General features: G+C 45.4%; 1 protein-coding gene across 1 annotated transcript; it reads right to left on the bottom strand.

Annotated features, from left to right (window-relative positions):
• Positions 1 to 2,899: 2,899 nt before the first annotated feature.
• Positions 2,900 to 12,527, bottom strand: Aadacl3 (arylacetamide deacetylase like 3). The gene is made up of 4 exons (XM_005353766.1): positions 12,357 to 12,527; positions 4,955 to 5,171; positions 4,254 to 4,317; positions 2,900 to 3,674 (listed from the first exon to the last, which is right to left on the bottom strand). The coding sequence occupies exons 1-4, from the start codon at positions 12,525 to 12,527 to the stop codon at positions 2,900 to 2,902; spliced, it is 1,227 nt and encodes a 408-aa protein (XP_005353823.1).
• Between the last annotated feature and the right edge of the window lie 6,857 nt (positions 12,528 to 19,384).

Below are 19,384 nucleotides of genomic sequence, written 5' to 3'. Positions count from 1 at the left end.
TAGATTTATAGAACTGATGTAAAGAACAAGGAGCTTCAATACTGTGCACACGAGGAGTTGGCCCCCATGAATGTGTTGCAATGATGACAGAGATGAATGAGTTTGCAGAGAGGTGTACACATTTGCTACTAGAGTCCCCAGCCAGCTACTAAGGTTAGAGTCCTTTCTCTCTCTCTTCATCTACAGAAGAAAGACATTGTGGAAATGCACCCTCAGCCCTAGAATGTTCCTAGCCATTTCCACTGGGCAGTCTCCCAGTAGCTTATCAATTTTCCCTCCTCCCAATAGAAGAGACAAGTACCCATATATCCAAAAGGCCAATCCACACTCCTTGTGCCTCCAGTGGCTGGGGTAACACAACACAAAACCCACACCAGTCTGAAGACCCATTCAGCCTCAACTCGAAGGCCTGTCTCAGAGAGGACCAGGTTCCCAGAATCCCATTGCTTCCTACAGTGCATATTTTCCATGGCTGGTTCCTATGTTTCTCCAAAGCCAGCTGCTGGCCAGCTGTGAATGGCCCAAGAAACCACCTCACCATATTTCAGCCCAGTCAACTGAAAGCAAGTTAAGACATGCCTGGATTCCACAGTCAGTGGACTTGGGTGCTGGCCTTTGAAAGCTGCTGGTCAACAAAAGGCAAATCCTCCTAAAGACAGCAGGACCATGTGGTCATCCCCTTCAAAGGAATTTTCACTTCCAAGGGGCAGCAGATGGTCGTCTTGTCTCTGGCACATTTTGCCACTTTCGTGAAACTTGATTCAATTGGACCTCTATGTTACTTCCATAGTAGAGGGAACACTCATGCCTACCCAACACCCATCTAGCTTTCCACTAGGGAAGTACTCACTGCTTCCTCGCCCTCACCCCTGGCTCAATCCAAATACCTGGGAGACTCTTCCATATTTGTTGTGGAACATTGTTTTAAGATGTGTCACATTCGTTTATGCTGTGGAACATTTGGGGACTGACGCAAAGATGTGTTGTATTCTTTTATGTTGTATTTGCTTAACTCCGTGAAGTTGTGTTACTTTACCTGTCTAAAACACCTGGTTGGTCCAAAAGAGAGCTGAATGGCCAAATAGCCAGGCAGAAAGAGAGGAATAGTTGGGGCTGGCAGGCAGAGAGAATGAATAGGAAGAGAAAACTGAGTTCAAAGATCGAGGGGCGAGAAAAGAAGGGGCCACCCACACACAGCCACATAGCCAAACAGCCAGACATGGAATAAGAAGGAAAGGAAAGATATACAGAGAAAGGTAAAAGCCCAGAGGCAAAAGGCAGATGGGATAATTTAAGAAAAGTTGGTAAGAAACAAGCCAAGCTAATGCTGAGCATTTATGAGAATGAAAGTCACTCTATATGATTTATTTGGGAGCTGGGTGCTGGGCCTCCCAAAGAACCAAAGAGTAAAAAATAGCTAACTACATACATATAGTCTACTCCAAGGATAGCATAGACTTCGAACTGCTCAGTCATACAAAGTCTATTTCTTTGTTTGTAACCACAGCACACAGCTCAAGAAAACCAGTAGAATCAATAAATCGCTTTGAAATTTTTGTTGAGTCAGCTGAGGAAAATGGATATGCCCATATGAACATAACTCTTAAAGAACTTAGTAGGGAATTGTTAGGGGTACCACAGAGAAAGACAAAGACATCGGCATGGGGTAGATAAGGGCAGAAATAAGAGAGGGTAAGCTAGTGCTCTTATCCTAAAATCCCTCCATCAGACCACACCTGGTTTATACCTGAGATTCACAGCTACATATGCCGATCCATTTATGGCTACTTGGGGCAATATTTGTTGACTCTTTGTCTTAGAACAAATAGTTCACACTAACACATCTATTCCCTTGGCTCTCTTTAGAATTCCCACTGTGAATGGGGCCTGAGTTTGGTTGAACTCAGCTTCCTTCTGGTCTTAATATTTATGATACGGCTTTAGGGCCATTTGTTGGGACTTCAACGCTGATACCAGAACTTCTAAGTTCTCCTAGGCATACAACTCTGGCTGTCTTTATCCATCTTTATAGAAGAGCCGTGTTGATGTAAGATGTCCTTCTGTATGCTGTGAATATGTGTCTCCCTCATTGGTTGACGAATAAAGCTGATTTAACCGGTGACCAGGCAGAATAGAGCCAGGTGGGAAATCCAAAGATACAGAGAGAAAGAAGGCAGAGTCAGGCATACACCATGTAGCAGCCAAAGGAGTACCATGCCAGGGTATCACTGGTAAGCCATGGCCATGTGACGATATGCGAATTAGTAGAGATGGGTTACTTTAATTGTGAGAGCTACTCAGTAATATGCCTAAGCCATTGGCCAAACAATTACAATTAATACTGAGCCTCTGAGTGGTTATAAGTGGTTACAAGGACTGGTGGGCAGAGAGAAACGGTTCCACTGGGCCCAGACGAGGAGAAAAGTCTCCATTTATACCATGTACCATGGAGAATCTGTCCATTGTCTCATAGCTTTCAGTTCAAGCAAGTTGGGCACCCAGAAAGTGTCACCACCACCACAGACCACCCACCACCCAACAGACTTGGGCATCAGAGTTCTACATCCTGAGTCACACTGGCAAAGCTCAGTGAGACTGTACACAACACACCTGTTTTCTTCCAGGCAAGTCTAACAGATACACCTATCATACAGTCTCAGTCAGCCTAGACAGCCTGACTTCTAGCTAAGGGGATTCTGGACAAGCTTCATGCGGATTCAGTCTCTCAAATGGATGCTGAAGATGGTCAGCTCAGACTTTCCCCAAGAGTGAACAAGGACATAGAGACTCACTGCATTCTCCCCAGGCTGTCTCTTCTCTATTCATCGTAAAGACCATACATTGCACTCTTCTAGGACCCAGACTATGTTGGTGGAGTCACCACAGGAAGGGATGAGGGTCACAACTTTCTAATAAACTGGATAACCACATCCATAATTCTTGAGGAGCAAGGGAAAGTCAAGAAGCCAAAGTCAAGGGTATTAAGCACTCCATGGAAACCATCCTCCATGTGGTGCCACGTCACAGGCACCCCCAGATCTTCCAGCCTCTTCTTGTATAAGAGGGAATGGTCCCGAAGAAGGTCATACTCGCAGCTCACAATGCAGGTTTCTGGGAGCCGAGACACTATATCATCTTCTGCGATGAGGGGCGAGCATACTGAGTTCAGTATGAGGTTTATCTCCTGGTAAGCGTCTTCATTCACAGGTCCTGGGGGTATGTATTGGTAGCCTCGCTTCTTAAACCTCTCTGGGATGTTTTCTGAGCCCAACCACTTTCTGTATTTCTCCCAGACTTCCGGAGGCAAATGGGTACCATTCTTGATGGCATTTTTCCAGGAAGTCCTCAAGTCTAGGTGACAACACCAACAGTAAAAGGCCAGATTCCAAGAGAGCAGTGGAATGTTGGCGTTCTGTTGATAAGAAGGGCCCCGGAAATCTATGCTTTGCAGTGAAGAGTAGATCAAAATCTGAGCCCGGATCTGGGGGAGATCTTCTTGCTTCAGAAATTCTTGACAAACCACAGTGGCTGCGTTCCCTCCCACGCTGTCACCACAGACCACAACCCGAGCTGGGTCCACTCCATACACCTGCAACGACTTCAGAAACTGGGTGGTGGCTGCCATACAGTCATCTTTCATCACTGGGTACTTGTACTTGGGAGACTTTCTGTATCTGAAGTGGAATCAAGGACCAGAGATTACGTTCGATGCCCAGTCAAACCCAAAGGACCCTTGCCTAACATCTCGTATCTCAAATCCCTTTTTGACACCTGAACAAGAGGGGATAGGCAAGGACCCAAACACACAGTAGACATAAAGCCTTCACGCCTGCCACTCGGGCTCAGAGGAGGCAATTGCACTTGAAAATGGATGTGATATTGTTCAGATGTTCCAGTGGGCATGCAAGGCGCTGCTGGCTTTAGGTAGAGGAGATGCTATGTCTGCTATGGGCAGGGCTGTTAGACCTAAGGAACTCTTCGAACCAAAATCAAAGTGCCATCCCCATTCCCACCAGCCTCCAAAAGACAGAGTAAAATGATGCCTTAATCCACAAAGATTTCATGCACCAAGGCAGGGGCTTCAGTCCACCGTCCCGCTCTCCTCTGTTCCTTGCTTCTCCTTACTGGGTCCTCACAGCCCAGCCCTCCCCCATTCTTCTCTCCAGTTCCATCTGCTTCAGGTTTAAACTCCAGACACTGTCACTCCAAAGCAGGGCTGTCTGCTTTATATGTTCCATTGGCCCCTTTCTCACCCGACTGCCAAAACAACAGAGCTGCAGTCCTTGGACAAACGTAAGCATATGTTGTGGTGCGTTCCTGTAAAACAAATCAAACACCACATGTATTAGGACATTTTCCTCTCTACAGCCCTGTGGCCATTCTCCTCTTGTAAACAGAGTGCCCAAGTTAGCTGAGCAGCCATAAAATAACCTCTGACTGTTGAGTAAATATCCTTCCAACTCCTCACTGTTTTGCTTCTGTGGGCTGCAAGAACAGCATTCTCCAAGATGCCCATGACCCACTGAGCACCAACATTTATCAAAAGTGGGTAGATCACAGTGGCTCAGTGTGTGAGAGTGGTATCCTCACATCAGTTTAGGAAGAGGTCAGACCATTGCACAGCATACCACCAAAGTGATCTGTGCCTACTAATTGTCCTGGGTTTTCTTGGGCATAACGTTAAACCATCTACCAGGGAGAATGACCATCCTTTCTTTAAGATTTATTTTACTTTTCCTGTTGTGGATATGTTGTACACACATGTGTGAAGGTGTGTCAGCCAGTTGTGTGATGTCATAGATGGGTGTTAGGAACCAAACTTGGGTCCTTTGGAAGAGCCGCAAGTGCTCTTACCTACTGAGCCATCTCTCCAGCTCCTACAAGGTGACCATTATTTAAGCCCACTTAGCAGGATGACAAGGGCCTTAAAGAAGCCAGAAAAAAACTTTCTTACTTAAGCTCCCTAGGATGGTTCCACCACCATGGAAGAAGATGATGCCAGGCCTAAGAGTGGAGGAGTGTTCCTTGGGCTTGTATAGTTTCACAGGGATTGTCCCAAAGCGAAGATCCGTGACCACAACATCAGGATCTCTCTTGAGGGGCTTCAGATCATGCACAAAACTGGCAAACTGGGGTGCATAACACAGTCCCAGCTTCTCAAAAATCATCCCCTGTCAGAGAGAGAGAGAAGAGACAATGGGTTAAGATTATGTAGCAGTCATTTTGCATGCAGCCCGGAGCCGGTCAGACACACCTACCCTCCTCAGGATCAGACTGGACCCCAGACATGCATTTCCGCTGTCTCTCAGCCTCCGCACAAGGCATCTGCAGGTAAAGCCACACCTACCCAGGTCCATGTGGCTCCATCACCAGACCAATTCCTCTCAGTCACACTCTTCCTAGACACTTTACCTGCCAGACACGACAAACTAGGCTTCTGGCTAATCCATAAGACTCCCTTTTATTTATTTTTTTTATTTTTATTTTTATTTTTTTTTTTGGTTTTTTTTCGAGACAGGGTTTCTCTGTGTCTTTGGAGCCTGTCCTGGAACTAGCTCTTGTAAGGCTGGTCTCGAACTCACAGTGATCTGCCTGTCTCTGCCTCCCGAGTGCTGGGATTAAAGGCGTGTGCCACCATTGCCCGGCTAAGACTCCCTTTTAAAGACTCCTGCTGTATCTGGGGTCTGGGTGTGGTCTTCTCTCCAGGGAAGACAGCCTGGGTCTCCCAAATATGTATTGCTATGGAGATGATGTTTTTGAAGAGGGAGAAAGGGGTGTTTTCTCGTCTTTCCAGAGCAATTACTGAAATCTTTCTGGAAAATACATATCGTGAAAGGCTTTTCTCTTTAGGAAAATTAAGAATGAGGGTAGAAGTGGGAAGGTGTATGTGTTTGACCAGATGGTCAGGGATGTCAATACCAGTGGTGGCAAATGAGGCTTCTTAGGGTTATTGTGCTATCTTTGAGATCAAGGTAAATGTTTCCAAAAGAAATATGAATATTAATAAAGAACAACATTCTTCTATATTCATAAACCAGTGTCTCACTCCACCATCACCAGAGAAGCTTCCTCCTGCAGGAGGTGGGAATAAATACAGAGACCTTGGAACACTCTGTTCTAAATGGGATGTCTCCATCAAAGCCTTCCCTGAGGGCACAGGAGGAAGAAGTAAGAGCTGGTGGGGATAGCTGATGCCAAGGAAACCGTGTCTTCCAGGCAGAACAGGACTGGCACATATATGAACTCACAAAGACTGTGGCAGCATACACAAGGTCCAAGCTAGATAGGGTCCCAGTGCTGAGAGGGGAAGTGGACACCAGCCCCATCCCTAACCAAGATACTATCTCCAATTCACAACCACTCAAAAAAGAAAAGAGTTTTCTCTAATGGAGTCTCTTTGGGTACACACACCATACTTAAGGGCAGTTCCATACCCAGAAGTAGATGGGCAACACAAAATAACTCAACGATGTTTTTAGAAATGTTTTGTCTCATAATGCTTTTGTGGGGCTTTAAAAAACAAACAAAAAAAACCCCAACTTTGCTTGTGTTTTGATTATCTATGATGGTTTTCAGTTTCGAATTTGTGTGTGTGTTTGTGTATGTTTCTCTTGCTTTTTCTTTTTTTTTTCTCCTGCTTTTTCTTGGTTTTTGCCCCTTCCTATTTTTCTTTTTCTTTATTTCTTTCATTTTCTTATTTTCAGGTAGGGTTTCTCTGTGCAGCCTTAGCTGTCCTGGAACTCACTCTGTAGACCAGACTGGTCTCCAACTCAGAGATCCCTGCTTCCCAAGTGCTGGGATTTAAGGTGTGCACCACCACCGCCTGGCTTCCATCTGTTTTCCTATTTGCTTTTATTCTGGTTTGTTTGTTCTTCATTGGCCTGTTTGTTTTCTAAAGAAAGAGAGAAAGGAGGCATGGAGTCAAGTGGGTGGGGAACTAGGGAGAATCTGTGAGGAGATGAGGGAGAGGAAACCATGAGTGGAATATGCTGTATGAAAAATCATTTTCAAACAAACAAATAAATAAGCGGGTACTCCCCGGATCTTTCCAGTAGTTTCTAGTCCTAAATCACAGCCCTCTGGACTGTGATTGAAGCCTGTGGACTCACCTCAGAACATTGTTTTTCCCTTTTGGTATGTATACAGTGTGTTGGATGTATGTGGTGTATGTATTTACTAATGCAGGTATATGCACATCTGTGTGTGTATGAGGAGACCAGAGGTCAACACTAGGTGTCTTTCCTCGACTGCATCATCTTTATTTATTTAATGATTTATTATTTTAGTGTATTTATTTATTTGTGGGTGTGTGTGTGTGGGTACACATGAGCCACAGTACATGCGCAGAGATCAGAGGACAGCTTGGCGGAGTCTGTTCCGTCTTACACCATGTGGGACCCAGGGATAGAACTTGGGCCATCAGGGTGGTACCAACTGACATTAGCTACCGCACCATCTCACAGACCCATCTAGTTTATTTTTTGAGACAGGGTCCCTTACTGATCTCATCAGTTGGACTAGGTAGGCTGGTCAATGAACTTCAAGGATTCTCTTGTCTCTGTGCCTCCCTCCGTTCCCCGGGCACAGGCTTAAACCATCATGCCAGGTCTGTGCTTGGCTTCTCATGATCTGAACTCAAGTTCCCGTGCTTGGGCAGTGGGCACTTTAAAGGCTGCACCATCTTCCCAGTGCCACAGAACATTCTTTAAAATATATCATAAATACAAGAAATTCACCCTAGAAGGCAGTTTCATCTGCATGGAGCCATCAGACAAATGATATGTATGCTGTAACGATGCGCACGCTTGAACATATGCACACACATGAACATGCCGTTGGAAAGCACCCTGGTCTCAAAGGGATAAGGCTACCACTTTCTGTAGCACACAAAATAATCCCTCAGTCAAAACATTTGTTATTCTTCTTATGAGAGAGTTACAGTTCTGCCCTGGAGACCGTGTTCTGCTAACCTCCAGGCTCCTAACCCCCGTTGGCAGGAGATGCTGTATAGGTTAGCAGTGAAAAGGGGGTAATTTGTATCCTTACTCATCAAAGCTATGGGCTGCTTGCATTCTGACTCTTGAGTAAGCAAGTCCATGTCTCCCCCTCTGCCTTGCTGTGCTTTCCTCCTGGGCCGGGCCCCTGTATGAAACCCTTTGCAGCTAGAGTCCTTTTGGCCAGCCCCTGCCCTCTGCTACTTTGGACTGCAATCTCCCCAGAGGGAGACTCTGCCTCTTTTATTCCTGCCCCCCCCCAGCCTATCTCTGGGCTCAGATCCTGGACCAGGACACACAGTGGTTGCTTAACATTCCATTACAGAAAGAATCAACAGTAACAGCGGGCAATGTGCAAGCAGGGCTTACCCTAGCCCAGATGTTGCAATATGCCCTCTGGATAGCTCAACTCTGGGATCCTAGAGAAATGTCAGGCTGCAGGAGCTGCTATGATTCCCTGTTTAGCACACAGGGAAACTGAGTCATGATAACTAGGAACCTGGACTGTAGACTACAGAAGAAAATGACAGAGGGAAAATCATGGATTCTAGTCTGGCCGTGTGTAAAAGCAGGCCAGGTGCTGTTTGTTCTAAATGTGCCAGTACATTACACTTGACATAATGATCTCCAGTTGCATCAGTTTCCTAAAAATACTCCCTCTCTCTTTAATGCTTGAGTAAAACTCTATTGTGTCTGAATGTGGTGGTGCACACCTTTAATCCTAACACTCAAGAGACAGACACAGGCAGACATCTCTATTGCGTCTGAGTGTGGTGGTGCACACCTTTAATCCCAACACTCAAGAGACAGACACAGACAGACATCTCTGTAGTTGAAGGCAAGCCTGGCCTATATAGTGAGACCTTGTCTCATTTCTTTTCACTGTGCACTTCCTCCTGTGTGTTTTCTTCATCCATTCATCTCTTGATCAATGTCTAGGGTGGTTTCCGTTCCTGCCTGTTGTGAATAGAGCAGCAGTGAACATGGATGCTCAGATGTCTGTGTGGTAGGAGACAGTGTCCTCAGAGTGTTAGAGTAAGTGAGGTGACCCAGATTCAGAAGGACAGAAACCATGCTCTCTCTCATATCTGGATCCTACCTAGTCATTTTTATGCGTGTGTGTAAAAATGGTTGAGAGCGTGGCTGTGAGCTAGAAATAAGAAGGGGGCCGTGAGAAGGGAAAAACCCATACCCATAACGTAAATGAATTTTACTGTTTTTAAAAAGTGTGTTCTAGCTGGGATCATCCTTGGGATGAATGGGAATTTCTCTAGCGCCAGGTTTCTTGCTAGCCCCATAATGGCTCCCTCAATCAAAATATCTCTCTCCTTGCTCTCATCTCTGTCCTTCCTCCATCTCAACTACCCCGTTCCCTCAAGCACTTCTCCCTGCTTCCCTCTCCCCTACTCTTCTCCTTCTGCCCTCCCTTTCCTTCAACCCCCATGCTCCCAATTTTATCAGGTGATCTTGTCTATTTATCCTTCCCAGGAAGAGCTATGTATGTTTATCTTAGGGTTCACCTTGTTCCTTAGCTTCTCTAAAATCATGAACTTTAGGCTCAATATCCTTTGCTTTACATATCCACTTTTGAGTTAGTACATACCATGTTCATCATCTTTCTGGATCTGGTTACCTCACTCAGGATGTTTTTTCTAGTTTCATCCATTTGCATGCAAATTCCAAGCCCTAAGCAATAGAGGAGAGGGTGCCTGAACTGGCCTTACTCTGAAGTCAGACTGAAGACTATCTTACATATCACCATGGAACCTTCATCCAGCAACGGATGGAAAAAGAGGCAGAGACCCTCAGCAGAACACTGGGCTGAACTTCAAAAGTCCAGTTGAAGAGTGGGAGGAGTGAGAATATGAACAAAGAGGTCAAACCATCATCGATACACCCACTGAAACAGTCTACCTGAGCTAATGGGAGCTCACCAACTCCAGCCAGAAGGAACCAGCATAGGTTCAAACTAGTCCCTCTGAGTGTGGATAACAGTTGCATGGCTGGCCGGGCGATGGTGGCGCACGCCTTTAATCCCAGCACTCGGGAGGCAGAGGCAGGCGGATCTCTGTGAGTTCGAGACCAGCCTGGTCTACAGAGCTAGTTCCAGGACAGGCTCCAAAGCCACAGAGAAACCCTGTCTCGAAAAACCAAAAAAAAAAACAAAACAAAAAAACAAAAACAAAAACAAAAAAATAGTTGCATGGCTGGGGCAGACTGCAGGGCCACTGGTAGTGACACCAGAATTTATCCCTACTGCTTGTACTGGCTCTTTGGGAACCTATTCTCTTTGGATGGATACCTTGCTCAGCCTAGATATAGTAGGGAGGGCTTTGAACCTTCTCCAAAGCAAAGTGCCTTACCCTCTCTGAAGAGTGGATAGGGAGTGGGGTAGGGGGTAGGCGGAGGGAGGAAGGGAAGAAGTGGAAACTGGGATTGGTATGTAAAATGAAAAAAGATAGTTTGTTTTCTTTTGTTTTTAAAGGTATATTTTATGGTTCTGCTCATGGCTTGAGCTAATTTACTAATTTACTTTCTGTTTTCTTGCTTTTGTTGTTTGCTGACTCTAATTAGTAGGTCTGTAGTTACTGGAGCCCAAAAACTCATCCCTACCTTCAGGGCTTCGCAAATTACCCAGGACTAATAATAATAAAAAAAAGAGATTGGACTTTCCTTCTGTGTTTCTCAGTCTTTCATTTGGAAATGGCCCCAGAGTGATGCTATTTATAGGTGATAGAGCCTTTGCAAAGAAGGCTGAGAGGTGCTGAGATCACTGGGGATATAGACCACTCGGGGAAGGTAGAGGATAAGGTCGAAATCTACAGAATGGAAAAAGATCTTCACCAACCCCACATCAGACAGAGGGTTGATCTCCAAAATATACAAAGAACTCAAGAAATTGGTCAACAAAAGAACAAATCATCCAATAAAAAAATGAGGTACAGACCCAAATAGAGAACTCTCAACAGAGGAATCTAAAGTGGCTGAAAGACACTTGAGGAAATGCTCAGCATCCTTAACCATCAGAGAAAAACAAATCAAAACAACTCTGAGATTCCATCTTACACTTGCACAAATGGCCAAGATCAAAAACACTGATGACAACTTATGCTGGAGAGGTTGTGGGGTAAAGGGAACACTTCTCCATTGCTGGTGGGAGTGCAAATTGATACAGCTGCTTTCAATATCAGTATGGAAATTTCTCAGAAGATTAGGAAACAACCTACCTCAAGACCAGCAATACCACTTTTGGGTATATTCCCAAAGGATACTCAATCATACCTCAAGGACATGTGCTCAACTATGTTCATAGCAGTATTGTTTGTCATAGCCAGAACCTGGAAACAACCTAAATGCCCCTTGACTGAATAATGGATAAAGAAAATGTGGTACATTTACACAATGGAGTACTATACAGCAGAAAAAAATAATGACATCTTGAAATTTGCAGGCAAATGGATGGATCTAGAAAACATCAAATTGAGTGAAGTAACCCAGACCCAGAAAGACAAATATAATATGTACTCAGTCATAAGTGGCTTTTAGACATAAAGCAAAGAAAAAGCAACCTGCAATTCATAATCCCAGAGAATATAGACAACAAAGAGGACCCTAAGAGAGACATACATAGATCTAATCTACATGGGAAGTAGATAAAGACAAGATCTCCTGAGTAAATTGGAAGCATGGGGATCACGGGAGAAGGTAGAAGGGGAGGGGAGAGGAAGGGAATGGAGCAGAGAAAAAAATATAGCTTAATAAAAACAATTTTTTAAAAAAAGATCGAAGTCTAAGCTAGGCAATCTGAAGGCAGAGACAGGCAGATCTTGGAGTTTCAGGCTAACCTGGTCTAGTGTTAGAGTGGGTTCCTGGACAGCTGAGACCACACAGAGAAACGCAGTCTCAAACAAAACAAAACAAAAAAAGAACAAATCCTAATGACATATATACTCTAAAATACACGGCGAAGCCCATTGCTTTGTATACTAAATACTAGATGACTTTAAAGAAAAGGCACTGTGGGATCTCAGCCTTCTTCTTCCTCTTTTGTTTCTTGGGACATGAGAAGATTTCCTTAGCGCTATACTCCTACTGGAATATACTCTCTTTCCCCAGGCCCAATACACTGAAGCTAACATAACAAGCTACAACCTCAGAAAACATGAGCCTCAATCAACCTTTTTTGCATTGTAAACCCATTGTCTTGGGTATTTTGTTACAGTAATAGGAAGTTGACTGAAACATGAAGAATATTTACTTTCTCTTTACATACTTTGAATCATTAGTATTGGAGCATCCAGTGTTTGTTTTTTTCCTCACTTCTGTCCTCAGGCAAAGGAGGCAAGCAAAACCTAAACTCACCCACGTCATGGTCAGATGTAAAAGGCAGCTGAGGATCCTCAGCCTGACAGGATGAGTGATGCCTTCAGGGATGTGTTCAGTCCAAAACTGTATACAGATCACCCACAGCAGGACTCCCAGCGAGAACGTAGCAACAGCGGCTACAAGGAGTGTCAGGGCCAGAACCACCATGCCGCTTCTGCTTCAGAGCAGGCCAAGTGTCGTTTGTGCCTGTCACAGGCCCTGGAAGATGCAGTGCAATCCAGTAGGCCTCTTATATATCACCAGCTTCTCTCCCCTCCTCCCTGCTTCTAGTAAACACCAGCCCACAGCCCAAACTTGGAGTCGCTGACACAGAGGAGGGTGTGGTTCTAGATGAGCAGCTGTGCAGAGGAGAAAGTGGCTCCTTATCGGCTCATTCATTTGGAAAGAGATCTCAAGCGCTCCCATTTAAATCCTGGCATTGCTACTAGACATTGCATTGGGTAAGCCACAGGGTGACCGTAGTCATAGACAGTTCCACAAATGTCATCACCCACACCTAACTCTAGTCTTGCCACACTTACTATTCCTTACCTGGATGAGGGCCTTTGTGCTTGCTGTTTCTCTGTGCAGCAACTCCTGCCTCCCACTCCCCCCCCCCCAAATGCCGTCTGGGCTCTATCCTTCCTATCCTGCCCGTTGCTGCTCAAATGTCACTTTCTGTCTAGCTAGCTATTTAAAACAGTAATACTAGCCGGGCGGTGGTGACACACACCTTTAATCCCAGCACTCGGGAAGCAGAGGCAGGCGGATCTCTGTGAGTTCAAGGCCAGCCTGGTCTACAAGAGCTAGTTCCAGGACAGGAACCAAAAGCTACAGAGAAACCCTGTCTCGAAAATTAAAAAATAAATAAATAAATAAATAAAACAGTAATACTTCACTACCGACAGCCCCGTGGTCCTTTCTGTTTAATTCTCATCTGTGGCTTTTATTATCACTCAGGATGCCAGTCCCTTGCCTGTAGAACACACATTTTGAATGCAGAAATGTTTATGTTGTTGCTGCTTTAAGATTTGTTTATTTTTACTTTTCTGCTACGTGTATCTTGCCTGAATGTACATCTGTCTGTGCACCATGACTGCTGGTGCCCTGGATGCCATAAGAAGGTGTCAGATCCTCTGAAATAGAGTTACAGATGGCTGTGAGCTACCATGTGGGTGCTGGAAATTGAATCCAGGTCCTCTTCAACCAATGCTCTGCACCACAGAGCCATCTCTCTAGCTCCTTACACAGTTCAAAGACCCTGGCTTAGGAATTGGTGCTGCCCACAGTGGACTGGGTCTGTCTCACATCAAGTAATTTATTTAAGACCATCCCCCACAGGTATGACCACAGGCCAATCGAATGTGGGCAATCCCTCATGGAGACTTTCTTTCCAGTTGGTTCAGGACTGTGTTAATTTGATGATTAAAGCCAACCATCACAGGGAGACAGGAGACAGGGGCCATGCCCCATTGTTATGATTATATAGAACCTCCTTGCTAGGAAAGGTTATGAAAACTGCCTTAGCATCTGACCTGACCTAGAAAGCAAGCATACTTAAGCTTCTCTGTTTTACAATGGAGAGGAAAGACCTGTTCATCAATCCTTCCATTTGGTGTAGCTTTGCATTGGCCTGACAGAGAACCAGACCCTAATCCAGCCTTTGAACTGTGTAAGAGCAGAAAAACGGAGATGAGCGCATGCAAGCAGGCAGTTGAGTATGCATGCACCAAGTTTTCTCTCTGTTCTCACCTGCAGGTGTGATGTGACTAGCTGTTTGAAGTTTCTGCCTCGATTTCCCCACAATGATGGACTGTAAGCCGAAGTAAACCCTTTTCTTCCCTAAATTGCTTTTCATCAGTGTGTTTTATTATAGCCACAGAAATGAAGCTAGAACATTCTCCAACCTGGTGAGGAAGCAGAAGCTTTCAAACAAAGGGATTTTGCCTCTCAAGAGTCAGCAGGACCGGGGCTGGAGAGATGACTCAGTGGTTAAGAGCACTGGCTGTTCTTCCAGAGGTCCTGAGTTTAATTCCCAGCAAGCACATAGTGGCTCACAACCTCCTATGAAAAGATCTGGTGCCCCCTTCTGGCCTTCAGGCAGAACAACTGTATACAAAATAAATCTTAGCGGGGGGAGGGGGGGAGTCAGCGGAACAATGCCTGGAGATACTGTGGTGGACAGATGAGCTGGGCATTAGCAGCTCAGAGACAGACGCCAGAGATGTGCTAAGCATCTCTACACTTAAGTTGGCCCCTGCCACGCAGAAGTGTCTGGTTTAGCATATCAACACACCTGTGTCAGGGGCGCTTGGATTGGAATGTTGGGTCTGCTCAGTGCCAAGCACTCTAACAAGGGGCAAGTTACCGACAGTTTCTCAACCTTTCCTCGGGGGTTGGTTGAGTACACCCAAACACATCATCAGATGCAAAGCATTAGTATGAGTGTGCCATGCCACAGACTCAACAGGTGGCAGCGACAAAAACAATGACCAACACATTTCCTCCATGTTCTCCATTCACATCCCTCGTGCGCCCACAAGAACGCAGTGCTCTGGCCCCCGTGAAAGGGGATGGAACTAGGGATGCAACCTGACCAGTGGGGTGTGAGTGGGGATGCTGGGGCCCCTGCCTAGGCATGGAGCATCTACACGGTCCTCCAATGCCTGGCTGTAGAGCATCTACAGAGTGTTGGGATCTTTCTGGAAAGGGATGGTCACCGCCCTGTGGTGAGCTTGGAGGGGAGTGGTATGGGGCAGTGTGGGGAGAAAATTGAGAGGGCCCATTTTTGCAAGATACTGTGGGAACATTACATAAAGCTGCAGAGAGGCAAGGTTGCTTGTTCTGGCAGCCACCTTTCACCGTGGCTGTTTCAGCAACAGCTGGCATCAGCCGTACTAGATTCTAGATCCGGTTTAACTATACCCCGCACTTGCAGCTTTCTTTCTGGTTTTATATCCCTTGTGTTCATTTTGCTCTGGATTCTACCCAAAGCTGTTGGCTCTGGTAGTTAACCTGTAAGGTCCCCCCCACTCCCATCCATACCTCCAGCCGTAGTGTGAGAAGAGCTGCTGTGGAGAAAGGACCACAGCAGAGAAGGTCATTGCTCGTGGTCTTCCCAGCTTCTGTGTGGAAAACAGCCCTGGGAAGATGGCAATCTTCTCTCTTTCTCTCTCTGCCTGCCTCTCTGACTACCTGTCTCTGTCTCTCTCCCTCCGTTTATTCATCTATAGACTAAAGTTTGAGCTTTGTTCTCCCCCGCTGTGTCAAGCCCTGGGCCAAATCCTTTGCATATGTTAAGGTGTGATGGTGCATTCCCACATATTCAGGTTTAACTTGTTGGTCCATAAATCAGGGCTCAGTCACCCTTGACACTATTTCAGGGCCCTGCTGCTTCTAAATCACTGGCATTAAAGCCAAATACTGGTCTTTTGTGAACTCACCCGTGTTGGCTAGTTGTTTGTCAACTCGACACAAACTTGAATCATGTGGGAAGAGAGACTTTCAATAGAGAAAAATGCCACCATAAGATTTGCCTGTAGGCAAGTCCGTAGTGCTTTTTCTAGATTGAGGATTGATGTTGGAGGGCCCAGTCCCCTGTGGACCATGCCACCCCTGGGCAGGTGGCACAGAGCTGTACGTTAGGAGGATCAGATCAACTAGCATTTATCCTCCATGGCTCTGCTTTAGTTCCTGGATCCAGGTTCCTGCCTTGAGTTTCTGGACCAACTTCCCCAGGCTGTGATCTGAGAGTGGTAAGCTGAAATAAGCCCTTTCCTCCTCAAGTTGTTTTTGGGCATGGTGTTTCACGACAGCAATAGAAACGCTAACTAAGACATCCCCTCCTTGGAACAGCTAGGCATAACATCCCTGGCTCACTCTACTGACCTCCACACCCAACATGGATGGCAAAGAAAAGTTGTGGTGGCCAATTTGACGTAGGGTGACACTAGATTCATACCTACATATATAACCCATCACTTAGAGCTCCTTCCTTGTAAGGCTGGAGAAACAGTTCAATCCATAAAATGTTTTCATGCAAGCATGGGGACCCAAGTTTGGATTCCCAACATCTATGTGAAAAGCCACTTATAGCAGTCCACGCCTGCGATCCTCAGCATTGGAATGGGCAGGAGGACAGGACTGGAATGGGCAGGAGGACAGCATTGGAATGGACAGGAGGACTCTTGAAGCTTGCTGGCTTGCTAGTCTAGCTGAAGAGGTAAAAGACCAGGTTCAGTGAAAGACCCATCTCAAAAAATGAGATGGAAATCTGTCAAGACAGATCAGTAGATAAGAGTTTGTCACCATGCCTGATAACCTGAGTCTGATACCTGAGACCCACTTTGTGGAAGGAGAGAATCGACTTCCACAAGCTGTCTTCTGATTTCCACAGGTATGCTCTCTCTCTCTCTCTGTCTCTCTCTCTGTCTCTCTCTCTGTCTCTCTCTCTCTCTCTCTGTCTCTCTCTCATACACACACATACACTCACGCAAACACACACTCACGCAGCTACTCACTGAATAACTCGTGTATGAATAGTGTTCTGGACTTGAATAAAGGTTTTCATTTAAATTTTGCTTATTATAGTGTGTGTGTTTGTGTGTATCCGTGTGTGTGTGTGTGTGTGTGTGTGTGTGTGTGTGAGAGAGAGAGAGAGAGAGAGAGAGAGAGAGAGAGAGAGAGAGAGAGAGAAAGGAGTCAGGGATGTAGAATCAGAGGACAATTTTTTGAGTCAGTTATCTTCTTCTACCATGTGGTTTGTGACCAATTCAGGCTGTTAGCCTTGTGCAGCAAGCCTGGCCTTCTCTCTGGCTCCCAGTAAGGGCTCTGACCCACAGGCACTCTTCTGATGTGGGACACAGAAGAAAGTAACTGACAAACTGCCAATATAGGTGTAACTGTCTTTGAAATTTCCTGCTTCATGGAAATGTCTACTAGATACTATGGGCCTATAGGCTGAAGATGGATGCCCCAAGGGTACAAAGAACTTTGGGTGACTGTCCAGGCAGCAAGATGTCTCTATCATTTCTAGAGTTTTGGAAGATGTTTACAATGTACTTCCTGTTTACTTAGGTAATATTATATCCTTTGGAGTCTTTGATGGGTTGGAGAATTTATATTTTTCCTAAGTTATGATAAAAGATAAAGTAGAGATAAATATTGTAACTGTAATTCTTGCTTGATACCTGTTTTTTATATGTAGTTTTACTATGTTAAAGTTAAAGCTTAACTTTTTATTTAAACAGAAAAGGGGAAATGTTGTGGGAGGTCTTTTTGTCTATATGTTGCTTTTATTGGGTAATGAATAAAGAAACTGCCTTGGCCTGTTGATAGGGCAGAACCTAGGTAGGTAGGAAAACTAAACCAAATGCTGGGAGAAAGAAGGGCAGAGTCAGAGAGAAGCCATGGAGACAGACAGATGGAACATTACCTGGTAAGCCACAGCTATGTGGCGATACACAGATTAATAGAGATGGGTTAATTGAGATATAAGAGTTAGCCAATAAGAAGTTAGAGCTAATGGGCTAAACAGTGATTTGAATAATATAGTTGCTGTGTGTTTATTTTGGGTCTGAGCGGCTGGGAACCAACAAGGGCCCTCAAACAACAATCTTCTCCCAGTGAATTCAGCTGTTGGCTGCCTTCCTCTGATGGTTCTGCCAGGCATGCCACCCTCCTCTTTGGAACCTGTGGGCAGTACTGAATTCTGCTACTGCATGTGTTCTATTGAGTCACCCTCACGTGTCTCTTGTGAACAGCATCCTGAACCTGGCCTTCTGCCTAATCAGGTCTCTCCCAGCAAGTATCTTGATGAAGATGAGCCAGAAACAAACAAGACAAGAATCACAAAGGCTATCTGACCAAAGTTTCCCCGCTACAGCTCAGACCCTCAGGCAGGAGTCTTCACAAGATGAAGGTGGGTGCCATGGAAAACATTATATCTGTGATAACAAGGTCTCTTGAGGATAGGGCTTAGAGGCCAAGCCTTGTTCTAGACTCTTCAAGACTAGTTAGAAGAGAAACAACAACACATGTTCAGTTCCTCTGCTCTGTCTAGCATTTCAAGAGATTCGAGTCGTGTGCCCACTTTATGGATAAGAAAACTGAGCCTTGATAAAGCTAAACAGCTTTCAGAAAGTTAGAGAAACTCCTAAGTACTGGTCACGGGGGACTTCACAGGCAAGGGAGGCTCCTCCTGTACCCCCTTTTATGCAATGACAAGATTTCGGTTAACAAAGAAAACCCCTAGTGACCATATAGGTTTTAGCTGTCTGGTTTAAGGAGAAGCATGAACCATCAGGACACACTCTAAGCAGGAACGGCCCATGGCTTGCTCAACAGGCAGATGGTTGCAAATCTATGTTAGGCCAAGGCTTGTTTCACAACAGAAAATCTTATTTTCTTATCTATGAAGACATACTGATATAAAAATTGTTCCAAGGGGCTGGCGAAATGGCTCAGAAAATAAGGGCACTGGCTGTGCAATTCTGACATCCTGATTCATCTCTGGAACCCGTGTTGGAAGAAAAGATCACACACCAGTCATGGTGTTCACACACTCACATTCACACACACAGAATACTAATAATATTCAGTGTGAGAGGCACTGGCATGTGTGACACAGGACCAGCTCTGAGGCTTTCTATGCAAGTACCCTACCACTGACCCACACCCACAGTCCCCAGAGTATTCTGTCTTACTTATTTATTTAGTTTTTTTTTTTTCGAGACAGGGTTTCTCTGTGGCTTTCGAGCCTGTCCTGGAACTAGCTCTTGTAGACCAGGCTGGTCTCAAACTCACAGATATTATTCAGTGTGAGAGGCACTGGCATGTGTGACACAGGACCAGCTCTGAGGCTTTCTAAAGTACCCTACCACTGACCCACACCCACAGTCCCCAGAGTATTCTGTCTTACTTATTTATTTAGTTTTTTTTTTTCGAGACAGGGTTTCTCTGTGGCTTTCGAGCCTGTCCTGGAACTAGCTCTTGTAGACCAGGCTGGTCTCGAACTCACAGAGATC

This window comes from Microtus ochrogaster, chromosome 10 (genome assembly GCF_000317375.1).
Source record: "Microtus ochrogaster isolate Prairie Vole_2 chromosome 10, MicOch1.0, whole genome shotgun sequence".
NCBI lineage: Eukaryota > Metazoa > Chordata > Mammalia > Rodentia > Cricetidae > Microtus > Microtus ochrogaster.
This window is presented reverse-complemented; position numbering and strand designations above follow the sequence as displayed.

Bases quoted from the DNA above. Each gene is read 5' to 3' on its own strand.
- Aadacl3 (XM_005353766.1), bottom strand. From the start codon at position 12,527: ATGGTGGTTCTGGCCCTGACACTCCTTGTAGCCGCTGTTGCTACGTTC. The intron at 5,172-12,356 runs GTGAGTTTAGGT...TCTCTCTGACAG, and splicing joins TACATCTGACCATGACGTGG to GGGATGATTTTTGAGAAGCT. The intron at 3,675-4,253 runs GTGAGAAAGGGG...ATTCCACTTCAG, and splicing joins TCTGTTGTTTTGGCAGTCGG to ATACAGAAAGTCTCCCAAGT.